The sequence below is a fragment of the Blennius ocellaris genome (assembly GCF_963422515.1).
Source record: "Blennius ocellaris genome assembly, chromosome: 11".
NCBI classification, from domain to species: domain Eukaryota; kingdom Metazoa; phylum Chordata; class Actinopteri; order Blenniiformes; family Blenniidae; genus Blennius; species Blennius ocellaris.
The window spans coordinates 28,732,783-28,744,132 of record NC_137660.1 but is presented as its reverse complement, the minus strand read 5'-3'; the positions used below and the strand labels follow the sequence as shown (position 1 = coordinate 28,744,132).

Here is an 11,350-nt window from a genome sequence, read left to right as displayed (position 1 = left end):
ATCCAGAATTATCAAAGCATCAGCAGCTTGTTGAGTGACATCACGAGGGGGAAGGCGGGGCTAGAGGTCAGGAGGCGGAGCCGTGAAAGCTCTTAATTCTACGCTTCTAATGTCCGAGACGTTTTTTTTATTTCCGGAGGGTTCCAACGGGATAATCCCTGGTTCCAGCCAGAGTCGCCTGATTCGTGAACTCTCGCCTCCTTGCCTGGACTGTAATCCAATCAGAGCCCAGCGTGACGCCGGCGGTTGGCGAGGTGAGAGGTCGGCTCCTCGGCGGGGGTTTGTTTTGAGACACGCGGTCGCGGCGGAACCCGAGGCCGGGCTCCTGCTGGACCACCTTTGAAAACACGTTTCTCCTCCAGGCTGGAGGCCAAACGCCCCGCTAGCTAAACCGCAGCTGCCGCCGCCGCCGCCACCGCCTTTGTCCCGAGGTCACCTGACGACCCGTCCAGCTGGCGGCGGCGTTTTTTACCCAACGTGCAGTGTGTGAACGTGTTGTCGCTGTTTTCAGAACCCCCCCCCGACGAGATGACCCTCGTCGTGTCTGTTCGTCCCGCTGCACCGCCGCTAGCTCGCGGGTCGTTAGCGGGCCGCCGGCTGCTCTAACGTGCCGCCGCTCTGTGTCTGCAGGGAGCTGAAGCCATGGTGCTGGAGAGCGTCATGTTCGCCATCCTGGCCGAGAGGGAGCTGGGACCCAAGCTCTACGGCATCTTCCCTCAGGGCCGCCTGGAGCAGTACGTCCCGGTGAGTCCCCACGCCGCCGCCGCCGCCGGCGTCTTCTAGAGGACGACGTCAGTCCTTCACGTCCACGTTGAACTGAGCCATGGCCTGGACTCTTCTTCGTTGGTGTCAACTCTTCTTCGTTGGCGTCGACTCTTCTTCGTTGGTGTCGACTCTTCTTCGTTGGTGTCGACTCTTCTTCGTTGGTGTCGACTCTTCTTCGTTGGTGTCGACTCTTCTTCGTTGGTGTCGATTCTTCTTCGTTTGTGTTGACTGTTCTTTATTTGTGTCAACTCTTCTTCGTTGGTGTCAACTCTTCTTCGTTGGTGTCAACACTTCTTCGTTGGTGTCAACTGTTCTTTGTTGGTGTCGACACTTCGTTGGCGTCGACTCTTCTTCGTTGGCGTCGACTCTTCTTCGTTGGCGTCGACTCTTCTTCGTTTGTGTCGACTCTTCTTCGTTGGTGTCGACTCTTCTTCGTTGGTGTCTACTCTTCTTCGTTGGTGTCGACCCTTCTTCGTTGGGGTCGACTCTTCTTCGTTGGCGTCAACACTTCTTCGTTGGTGTCAACTGTTCTTTGTTGGCGTCAACTGTTCTTTGTTGGCGTCGACTCTTCTTCGTTGGCGTCGACTCTTCTTCGTTGGCGTCGACTCTTCTTCGTTTGTGTCGACTGTTCTTTATTTGTGTCAACTCTTCTTCGTTGGTGTCAACTGTTCTTTGTTGGTGTCGACACTTCGTTGGCGTCGACACTTCGTTGGCGTCGACTCTTCTTCGTTGGCGTCAACACTTCTTCGTTGGTGTCAACTGTTCTTTGTTGGTGTCGACACTTCGTTGGCGTCGACTCTTCGTTGGCGTCGACTCTTCTTCGTTTGTGTCAACTCTTCTTCGTTGGCGTCGACCCTTCTTCGTTGGCGTCGACCCTTCTTCGTTGGCGTCGACTCTTCTTCGTTGGCGTCGACTCTTCTTCGTTTGTGTCGACTGTTCTTCGTTTGTGTCGACTGTTCTTTATTTGTGTCAACTCTTGTTCGTTGGTGTCAACTCTTCTTCGTTGGTGTCAACTCTTCTTCGTTGGTGTCCACAGAGCCGTAAACTGGACACCTGTGAGCTCAGCGACTCCAGCATCTCTGCCGAGGTGGCGGAGAAGATGGCTCGCTTCCACGGGATGAGGATGCCCTTCAACAAGGAGCCCAAGTGGCTGTTTGGAACCATGGACAAGTGAGTCCTCCGGGTGGCGCTCTGGCCGGAGCGGAGTCACTATGGCCGGAGCGGAGTCGCTCTGGCCGGAGCGGAGTCGCTCTGGCCGGAGCGGAGTCGCTCTGTCCGGAGCGGAGTCGCTCTGTCCGGAGCGGAGTCGCTCTGGCCGGAGCGGAGTCGCTCTGGCCGGAGCGGAGTCGCTCTGGCCGGAGCGGAGTCGCTCTGGCCGGAGTCGCTCTGGCCGGAGCGGAGTCACTCTGGCCTCCATGTCGCCACATAACTCTTATCTCCAGTCCTTGAGTTTATCAGGACTTTGTTTGAAAAGCTGCTTTTTTGTCAGTCGGTTACGAGGTCTGTGTTACACAATGTGTGTTGTCTCTCACACACACACACACACACACACACACACACACACACACACACACACACACACACACCAGTTTAACGGTCTACTTAAGAATTCCTTAAACTTTTTAACTTAAATCCTTGAATCAGAACTTTGACTAAAGTACCTCTACTTGTTTGGAAGAGGACTTTATGCTTATTCTAAAGTATGTGTACCTGTTTAAAGAGTACTGGATACTCTTACTGAAGTACTTGTACTGGATTAAAGAGTCCTCCTGTCAGGTCTGATTAAAAGGTATTTTGGTTTGGGGATTATATAAGATGTTTTGGAAAGAAAAGGAAAAAGGTGGGGTAACTGTCTCCCCTCCCCCTCCCTTGTCCTACCCCCCTCCCCCCCCCCCCTTCCCCCTTCCCCCCCCACATGGCCCCCCAGGTATCTGAGCCAGGTCATGAAGCTGAACTTCACCAGAGAGTCTCACCTTCGTCGCTTCAACCGCCTCCTGAGTCACAACCTCCCTCAGGAGATGGACATGCTCAAGTACGAACACACACACGCACACACACGCACACACACACCCACATATACGCACGCACATATGCAGCTGCAGAGTACAATGAAGGCACATGTGACACATACTTGGACAACCTCCAAACAAGTCTTATGTAACAGGATATGCAGAGTCAGCAGTTCAGGTCCTGCTGGTGATTTTCCACCAATGAAGAAACTCAGAGTTTGAGGTGTTTCCCTCCGTGTTCTCTGCTGGAGCACGTCTAGTTCTCTCACGTCTCACTCTCACACGTCTCACTCTCTCTCACCACACGTCTCACTCTCACACGTCTCACTCGCTCTCACCACACGTCTCACTCTCACCCGTCTCACATCTCACTCTCACCCGTGTCACTCTCTCACCACATGTCTCTCTCACCACATGTCTCACTCTCACACGTCTCACTCTCTCTCACCACATGTCTCACTTTCTCACGTCTCACTCTCACACGCGTCACTCTCACTACACGTCTCACTCTCACTACACGTCTCACTCTCTCACGTCTCACTCTCACGTCTCACTCTCTCACACGTCTCACCTCTCTCACCACATTTCTCACTCTCTCACGTCTCACTCTCTCACCACATGTCTCACTCTCGCATGTCTCACTCTCACACGTCTCACTCTCTCGTCACACGTATCACTCTCTCACGTCTCACTCTCACATCTCACTCTCACACATCTCACTCTCGCTCACCGCATGTCTCACTCTCTCACGTCTCACTCTCACACGTCTCACTCTCCTGCCAACACATCTCACTCTTTCTCACACGTCTCACTCTCACACGTCTCACTCTCTCCCACCAACACGTCTCACTCTCTCCCATAACACGTCTCACTCTCTCCCACCAACACGTCTCACTCTCTCCCACCAACACGTCTCACTCTCTCCCACCAACACGTCTCACTCTCACATGTCTCACTCTCACTCTCACACATCTCACTCTCACACATCTCACTCTCACACATCTCACTCTCACATGTCTCACTCTCCCACCACACATCTCACTCTCACACGTCTCTCTCTCTCTCCGACCACATGTCTCTCTCTCTCCCACAACACGTCTCACGCTCTCCCACAACACGTCTCACTCTCTCCCACAACACGTCTCACTGGTTTGTCCTCTGTCCCCGACTTGTCCCCCGTCCAGGTCTCTGCTGGACGCCACTCACTCTCCGGTGGTTTTCTGCCACAACGACTGTCAGGAAGGTAAAAGTCGCCGACTTCAGCTCAGCTTCATGTTTTCTGTCCCTCTGGTCCTCATTCTGCTCGCCGTCGCCCCCTGCAGGCAACATCCTGCTGCTGCAGCGCCGCCGGAGCTGCGACAAGCAGAAGCTCATGCTGATCGACTTCGAGTACAGCAGCTACAACTACAGGTACCCTGTAATCAGATTACTGTTACACCAGTACTTCAACTGCTGTGGCAAGTGAGTGGGAGGAAGATGCTCTATAATCTGTCGTTAGAGGAGGAAGATGCTCTATAATCTGGTGTTAGAGGAGGAAGATGCTCTATAATCTGGTGTTAGAGGAGGACGATGCTCTATAATCTGGCGTTAGAGGAGGAATATGCTCTATAATCTGACGTTAGAGGAGGAAGATGCTCTATAATATGTTAGAGGAGGAAGACGCTCTATAATCTGGTGTTAGAGGAGGAAGATGCTCTATAATCTGGCGTTAGAGGAGGAAGATGCTCTATAATCTGGTGTTAGAGGAGGAAGATGCTCTATAATATGGCGTTAGAGGAGGAAGATGCTCTATAATCTGGTGTTAGAGGAGGGAGGTGCTCTATAATCTGACGATGGAGGAGGGATATGCGCTATAATCTGGCGTTAGAGGAGGAAGATGCTCTATAATCTGGCGTTAGAGGAGGAAGATGCTCTATAATCTGGCGTTAGAGGCGGAAGATGCTCTATAATCTGGCGTTAGAGGAGGGAGGTGCTCTATAATCTGACGTTGGAGGAGGGATATGCTCTATAATCTGGCGTTAGAGGAGGAAGATGCTCTATAATCTGACGTTAGAGGAGGAAGATGCTCTATAATCTGACGTTAGAGGAGGAAGATGCTCTATAATCTGGCGTTAGAGGAGGAAGGTGCTCTATAATCTGGAGTCTGAAAAGGAGGCTGAAGCAGGCTGTATGGAGGTGGTGGAGGAGTCGGGGGAGGGGTGGAGGTTGTGGCGTGTCTCTACACGTCATGAATATTTCCTCACTGCGCCCCCGTCTGGTTAAAAAGCTCCACTGCAGCGGTTATGTAACGGCGTTTACAGACATTTTATTTTAACTTTGTTTTAATTGGCAGTTTGATCTTTATTATCTTGGTTTGTGGAGATTTAGTCTCTTTTCCTTTTTAAATATATTTTAACTATTAATACTATTGTAACTATTATTACTATTGTAACTATTATTACTATTGTAACTATTAATACTATTTTAAGTATTAATACTATTGTAACTATTAATACTATTGTAACTATTAATACTATTGTAACTATTAATACTATTGTAACTATTAATACTATTTTAAGTATTAATACTATTGTAACTATTAATACTATTGTAACTATTATTACTATTGTAACTATTAATACTATTTTAAGTATTAATACTATTGTAACTATTAATACTATTGTAACTATTATTACTATTGTAACTATTAATATTATTTTAACTATTAATACTATTGTAACTATTAATATTATTTTAACTATTAATACTATTGTAACTATTAATACTATTGTAACTATTAATACTATTGTAACTATTAATACTATTGTAACTATTAATACTATTTTAAGTATTAATACTATTGTAACTATTAATACTATTGTAACTATTATTACTATTGTAACTATTAATACTATTTTAAGTATTAATACTATTGTAACTATTAATACTATTGTAACTATTATTACTATTGTAACTATTAATATTATTTTAACTATTAATACTATTGTAACTATTAATATTATTTTAACTATTAATACTATTGTAACTATTAATACTATTGTAACTATTAATACTATTGTAACTATTAATACTATTGTAACTATTATTCCTATTTTAACTATTAATATTGTTTTAACTATTAATATTATTTTAACTATTATTACTATTTTAACTGTTAATATTATTTTAAGTATTAATGCTATTTTAAGTATTAATGCTGCCCCGTCCAGACCAACCAGTGGGCCAGCAGGCTAACTGCATCGTTTTCGCTGTTTCCATGGAAACGGAAATGTGTTTTTTTTCCCGACGTAAAGGTGAAGCTCTCCTGAAGTGAAACCACGACTTGTCCTCTAACCGTGTTTCAGGGCGTTTGACGTCAACGTCCTCCTTCGCCGTCTCGTCAAACTCCTGTTTACCGGAGTTTGATTCTCGTTTCGCTCTTTGAAACGCGACGTTTTTTTCAACGTTAAACGTTTAAACGTCCGATCTCTTCCAGGGGATTCGACATCGGGAATCACTTCTGTGAGTGGATCTACGACTACAACTGTGACGAGTTTCCTTTCTTCAAGGTCGACGCCCACAACTACCCTTCAAAGTCCCAGCAGGTGTGTGTGTGTGTGTGTGTGTGTGTGTGTGTGTGTGTGTGTGTGTGTGTGTGTGTGTGTGTGTGTGTGTGTGTGTGTGTGTGTGTGTGTGTGTGTGTGTGTGTGTGTGTGTGTGTGTGTGTGTGTGTGTGTGTGTGTGTGTGTGTGTGTGTGTGTGTGTGACCTCTGACCCCTGCCGTGTCCCTCAGCTCCACTTCCTGGACAGCTACCTGCGAGAGTCCGACCCTGGATTCCGTAACCTGAGTGAGGAAGACCAGGACAAGGTGAAGGAGGACGTGTACGTGGAGGTCAACAGGTGAGTGTCCACCGCATGGGGAGAGGACAGAAAGAGGGAGAGGACGGTAAGATGGAGAGGACAGAAAGAGGGAGGAGGAGAGAGGACAGATAGAGGGAGAGGACAGCAAGATGGAGAGAGATGACAGAAAGAGGGGGAGGAGAGAGGACAGATAGAGGGAGAGGACAGCAAGATGGAGAGAGATGACAGAATGAGGGAGAGGACAGAAAGATGGAGAGGAGAGAGGACAGATAGAGGGAGGAGATGAGAGGACAGAGAGAGGAGAGAGAGAGAGAGAGGAGAGGACAGAAAGCGAAAGAGGAGAGAGGACAGAAAGATAGTGAGGACAGAAAGTGGGAGAAGAGAGAGGACATAAAGATAGTGGGGACAGAAAGTGGGAGAAGAGAGAGGACATAAAGATAGTGGGGACAGAAAGTGGGAGAGAGGACAGAAAGATAGTGAGGACAGAAAGATAGTGAGGACAGAAAGTGGGAGAGAGAGGACAGAAAGATAGTGAGGACAGAAAGTGGGAGAGGAGAGAGGACAGAAAGATAGTGAGGACAGAAAGCGGGAGAGGAGAGAGGACAAAATGTGGGAGAGGACAGAGAGAGAGAGAGAGAGGACAGAAAGAGGGAGAGAGAGGACAGAAAGCAGCAGGTGAGAGGACAGAAAGAGGGGGAGAGGAGAGGACAGAAAGCGAAAGAGGAGAGAGGACAGAAAGCAGAAGAGGAGAGAGGATAGAAAGATAGTGAGGACAGAAAGATGGAAAGGACAGAAAGATGGAAAGGACAGAAAGATGGAAAGGACAGAAAGATAGTGAGGACAGAAAGATGGAAAGGACAGAAAGATAGTGAGGACAGAAAGATAGTGAGGACAGAAAGTGGGAGAGGAGAGAGGACAAAAAGATAGTGAGGACAGAAAGATGGAAAGGACAGAAAGAGGGAGAGAGAGGACAGAGAGAGAGAGGACAGAAAGCAGCAGCAGTGTTTGACGTGTTCCTGATGTTCACTGCAGGTTTTCTCTGGCGTCTCACTTCTTCTGGGGACTTTGGTCTCTGATCCAGGCTCGACTGTCCACCATCAAGTTTGGCTACTTGGTGAGTCTCTTCCTCTTTCTCCTCTTCCTCCTCTTCCTCTTCCTCTTTCTCCTCTTCCTCCTCCTCCTCCTCTTCCTCCTCTTCCTCGTCCTCCTCTTCCTCTTACTCTTCCTCCTCCTCCTCTTCCTCCTCTTCCTGTTCTTCCTCCTCCTCCTCTTCCTCGTCTTCCTCCTCTTCCTCCTCCTCCTCTTCCTCCTCCTCTTCCTCCTCTTCATCTTCCTCTTCATCTTCATCTTCCTCTTCCTCTTCCTCCTCTTCCTGTTCTTCCTCCTTCTCCTCTTCCTCCTCTTCCTCGTCCTCCTCCTCTTCCTCGTCCTCCTCGTCCTCCTCTTCCTCTTCTTCCTCCTCCTCTTCCTCTTCCTCCTCTTCTTCCTCTTCCTCCTCCTCCTCTTCCTCCACCTCTTCCTCTTCGTCCTCTTCCTCTTTCTCTTCTTCCTCTTCCTCCTCCTCCTGCTCTTCCTCCTCCTCCTCCTCCTCTTCCTCCTTCCTCCACAGCCTTCAGACACAGATTCTCTCATCAGAGTAATTTTACAGTGTAAAGATGTGACGAGACTTTTATAGATGTAGAGTTGTTGTTGTTGTTTGTTTGTTTTTTTTTTACAAACAAAAAAAAGGGTTCTGGATGATTTGTTGCTTCTTTTTATTATTTTTATTTCTATTATCATTATTATTATTTCTCTCTGGTGTGAGGTTTTTGCGTGTGGCGCAGCCTTGTTGTGTGTCGGTGTGAAGCCACTTAGTAACGCCTTGCTCCCCCCGTGTGGCGCTGCAGGAGTACGCCCAGGCTCGCTTCGACGCTTATTTCCAGCAGAAGAAGTTGTGGGCCGTCTAACGAGACGCTTCCGCCTGGAACAACCGTTTTGTTTTTTGAAAAGAAGAAAGAAAGAAAGAAAGTGTCGGGAGGTCGAGGGGGGAGGCGGGGGGGATGGATTCTCCCCAACAAGGCTGAAAACAAGATCTACGCTCGCTCCCCCCCCCCCCACCACCACCACCACCACCGCCCCTCCCCCGCTGCCCCCACCCCCACCCCCCCCCCCCCCCCCCCCCCCCCGGTGGGCGCTCGCCACCAGTTTCCACCGCGTCGCTCCGAGCCGGGGCCCCGAGGAACGGCCGGTCCCCAAATCTTCCTCCAAGGAGATCATCGGTCGCCATGGTTACGCCCCCGTAGCATTAGCATTAGCATTAGCTGGGGGTTGGGTGGGGGGGAGGAGGAGGAGAGAAAGGGGGGCGGAGTCCCAGAGCTTTTCTTCTCGCTTGGAAGTTTGCCAGACGGATTCTCCGCGGCGTCGAGGGGGAGGGAAAGAAGTTAAAAAAAAAAAAAAAAAAAAAAAAAGTAAAGTTGACTTCGGTTATTCTGGAAAAAAAACAAGTTGATAGAAAGTCCAAATATTCAGTTTTTTTTTTTTTCTGAATATTCCTCCTAATCAACATTTATCTTCAACTTTAAATCTTCCGCCTCTGATCTTCTCATGTAGTTTCTTTATTGACGGGAGTCGGTTTAGCTCATCTTTACCACTATTATTATTCATATTAATATTATTATTTAACTGCTGGTTTACTCGTTCAGTCGCTGCAGGTTGCTGGTTAAACTCCACCTGTAATAAAATCCCCAGGACCTTCCTGAGCTTCACATTAATGCACTTCCTCCTGCCTCCTGCTCAAGCCGGCAGATTTAATCCGTTCTAATCCCTCCTGTTGGAAACCAGCCAAGGGCCCGAAGGAGAACCGGCAGCAGAACTGTGACTTTTAGCTGAAACGCATTTAGTTTGTTGGGTTTTTTTTTTTTTAATAACGTGCAGCAAATTCAAATTTTTTTTTTTTTTTTTTTACATCAGAGTGATTTTTTTTGTTTCTTCCTAATCCTGAATTTGTATTTTTCTAATTAAAAAGCTTTAATTTTTTTGTTTTTTTTCTTTTTCTTTTTCCACTGTACATCTCATTTTAAATACTTGCTTGTTCAATACATTCCATATTTCCTCACCGACTGGATCTTCAACTGAACGGCTGATTTAATGTGACCGAAGCTCTGAGGTGTGACGTCTTTCGTCCGAATGTTACTGTGAACGTATTTAGTTACTCGCTCCTGTAATGTAATCCACGTTGTTTACTCTTTTGCTATCTATGCAGATATAATCCCAACGGCATTATTATTATTATTTTTTTTTTTTTTTTTTTTTAAAGGAGGCTCACAGGAACCACTTGGGCTGTAAATTTACTGCTTTGCACAAATAAACGTGATTAAAAAGGAAAAAAAAAAGTGTTTTTTCTGCTGTTTGTTGGATTAAAAACGGGATGTTTAGATAGATAGATAATGACTTTATTCATCCCCGAAGGGAAATTGTCTTGTTGCAGCAATCTGGTACATGCGAATGTTATAAAATACAATAGAATAGAAATAAAGTAAAAATAAAAATATCTGGGTATAAGACGTAAAGTAAAACACAGAACGGAACATGGGCACTTAGAAATAAGACGAGATCAAAGCAAGATAAATAAATAGTAAGGTGCAGTGGCAGAGCCATTAGAAGTAGACATTATATAATGATAATAACAATAATACACATAATAACAATGTGTAATAGTGTATAATACTCGTGTATAGTACTACTAATAATGGTAGCAATAATATAACAATATATATATATCAGTAATAATAATACCAATGTATAATGTACCAAATGTATAAATATATGTATATGTACATGCAATATGCCATATGAAATATATGATATAATATAAGTATCAATGTAGTTTAGTCCAGGTGGTGATGGAGGCTCTGACGGAGGTCGAAGAGTTAAAAAGTCTTATTGCCGTGGGGAGGAAGGACTTCCTGTTTACTTGTAATTCACTTTAAATCAAGCAATTCGATGATAAAGCGGTGAAGTTATTACTTCCCATTTATTTTTGAATATTTTCCTTTTTCTCTTCGTTCTTTTCTCCCTTTCTCTTCTCGAATATCCCACGATACTCATTTCTGCACTGTGATATCACGATAGATCCATTTGATTTATATTAACTAAAACTGGTTGTTAACTTTTGCACCATTCACGTGAAAAATGAGAAAAATCACATGAAATCTGATGAAAGTAGAGAAACACCAGAGGATCAGAAGGGTTTTCTGTGTCCTCGGTGACATCTGCTGGCGCAAACTCGTCCCACAATTATTATTCACCATATTCTTAACATTTGATATTAACAGTTAATACTGCGTGTGCCAAGTTTAAAACTGATTCTAATTGGTCAAAAATGTTAAATTAACCCTCGATTTATAGTCATAACAATGAAAATAATTGACATCAATGGAAAGAAAGGAAAAATTCTTAAAATAATTGAACGTGATTTGCTTCATCTTATAATTCTTATGTTGTAATTTCAATTTAATTCGCTAATTTAATCTATTTTTAAATTAAATAAAACGTTTCATTATCGTTCGTACGGGCTGGGGGGTCGCTCGTTTTCTCGCCCAGTAAAAAAATCAGTTTAAATAAAATACAATATAGTAACTTTAATTTTTTTAAAGTCATTTTTTCGAATAATCGACAATTTTTCGTGGATTATTATCATTAAGATGGTAAAAAAAAACAACAATATTTTCTAAAAACGTGATTAAGCACCGCTCGGC

At 45.3% G+C, this 11,350-nt stretch overlaps 1 protein-coding gene across 1 annotated transcript in view; it reads left to right on the top strand.

Annotated features, from left to right (window-relative positions):
• chka (choline kinase alpha) overlaps positions 1-9,970 on the top strand; it is a 21,616-nt gene extending 11,646 nt beyond the window's left edge. Inside the window, exons 4-12 of the mRNA XM_080504527.1 lie at positions 631-744; positions 1,802-1,935; positions 2,693-2,797; positions 3,959-4,017; positions 4,097-4,184; positions 6,250-6,358; positions 6,547-6,653; positions 7,647-7,728; positions 8,501-9,970. Of these exons, the coding sequence (XP_080360653.1) occupies positions 631-744; positions 1,802-1,935; positions 2,693-2,797; positions 3,959-4,017; positions 4,097-4,184; positions 6,250-6,358; positions 6,547-6,653; positions 7,647-7,728; positions 8,501-8,560 (858 nt within the window). The 3' untranslated portion in view covers positions 8,561-9,970. The remainder of the gene's footprint in view (positions 1-630; positions 745-1,801; positions 1,936-2,692; positions 2,798-3,958; positions 4,018-4,096; positions 4,185-6,249; positions 6,359-6,546; positions 6,654-7,646; positions 7,729-8,500) is intronic.
• Positions 9,971-11,350: the final 1,380 nt, after the last annotated feature.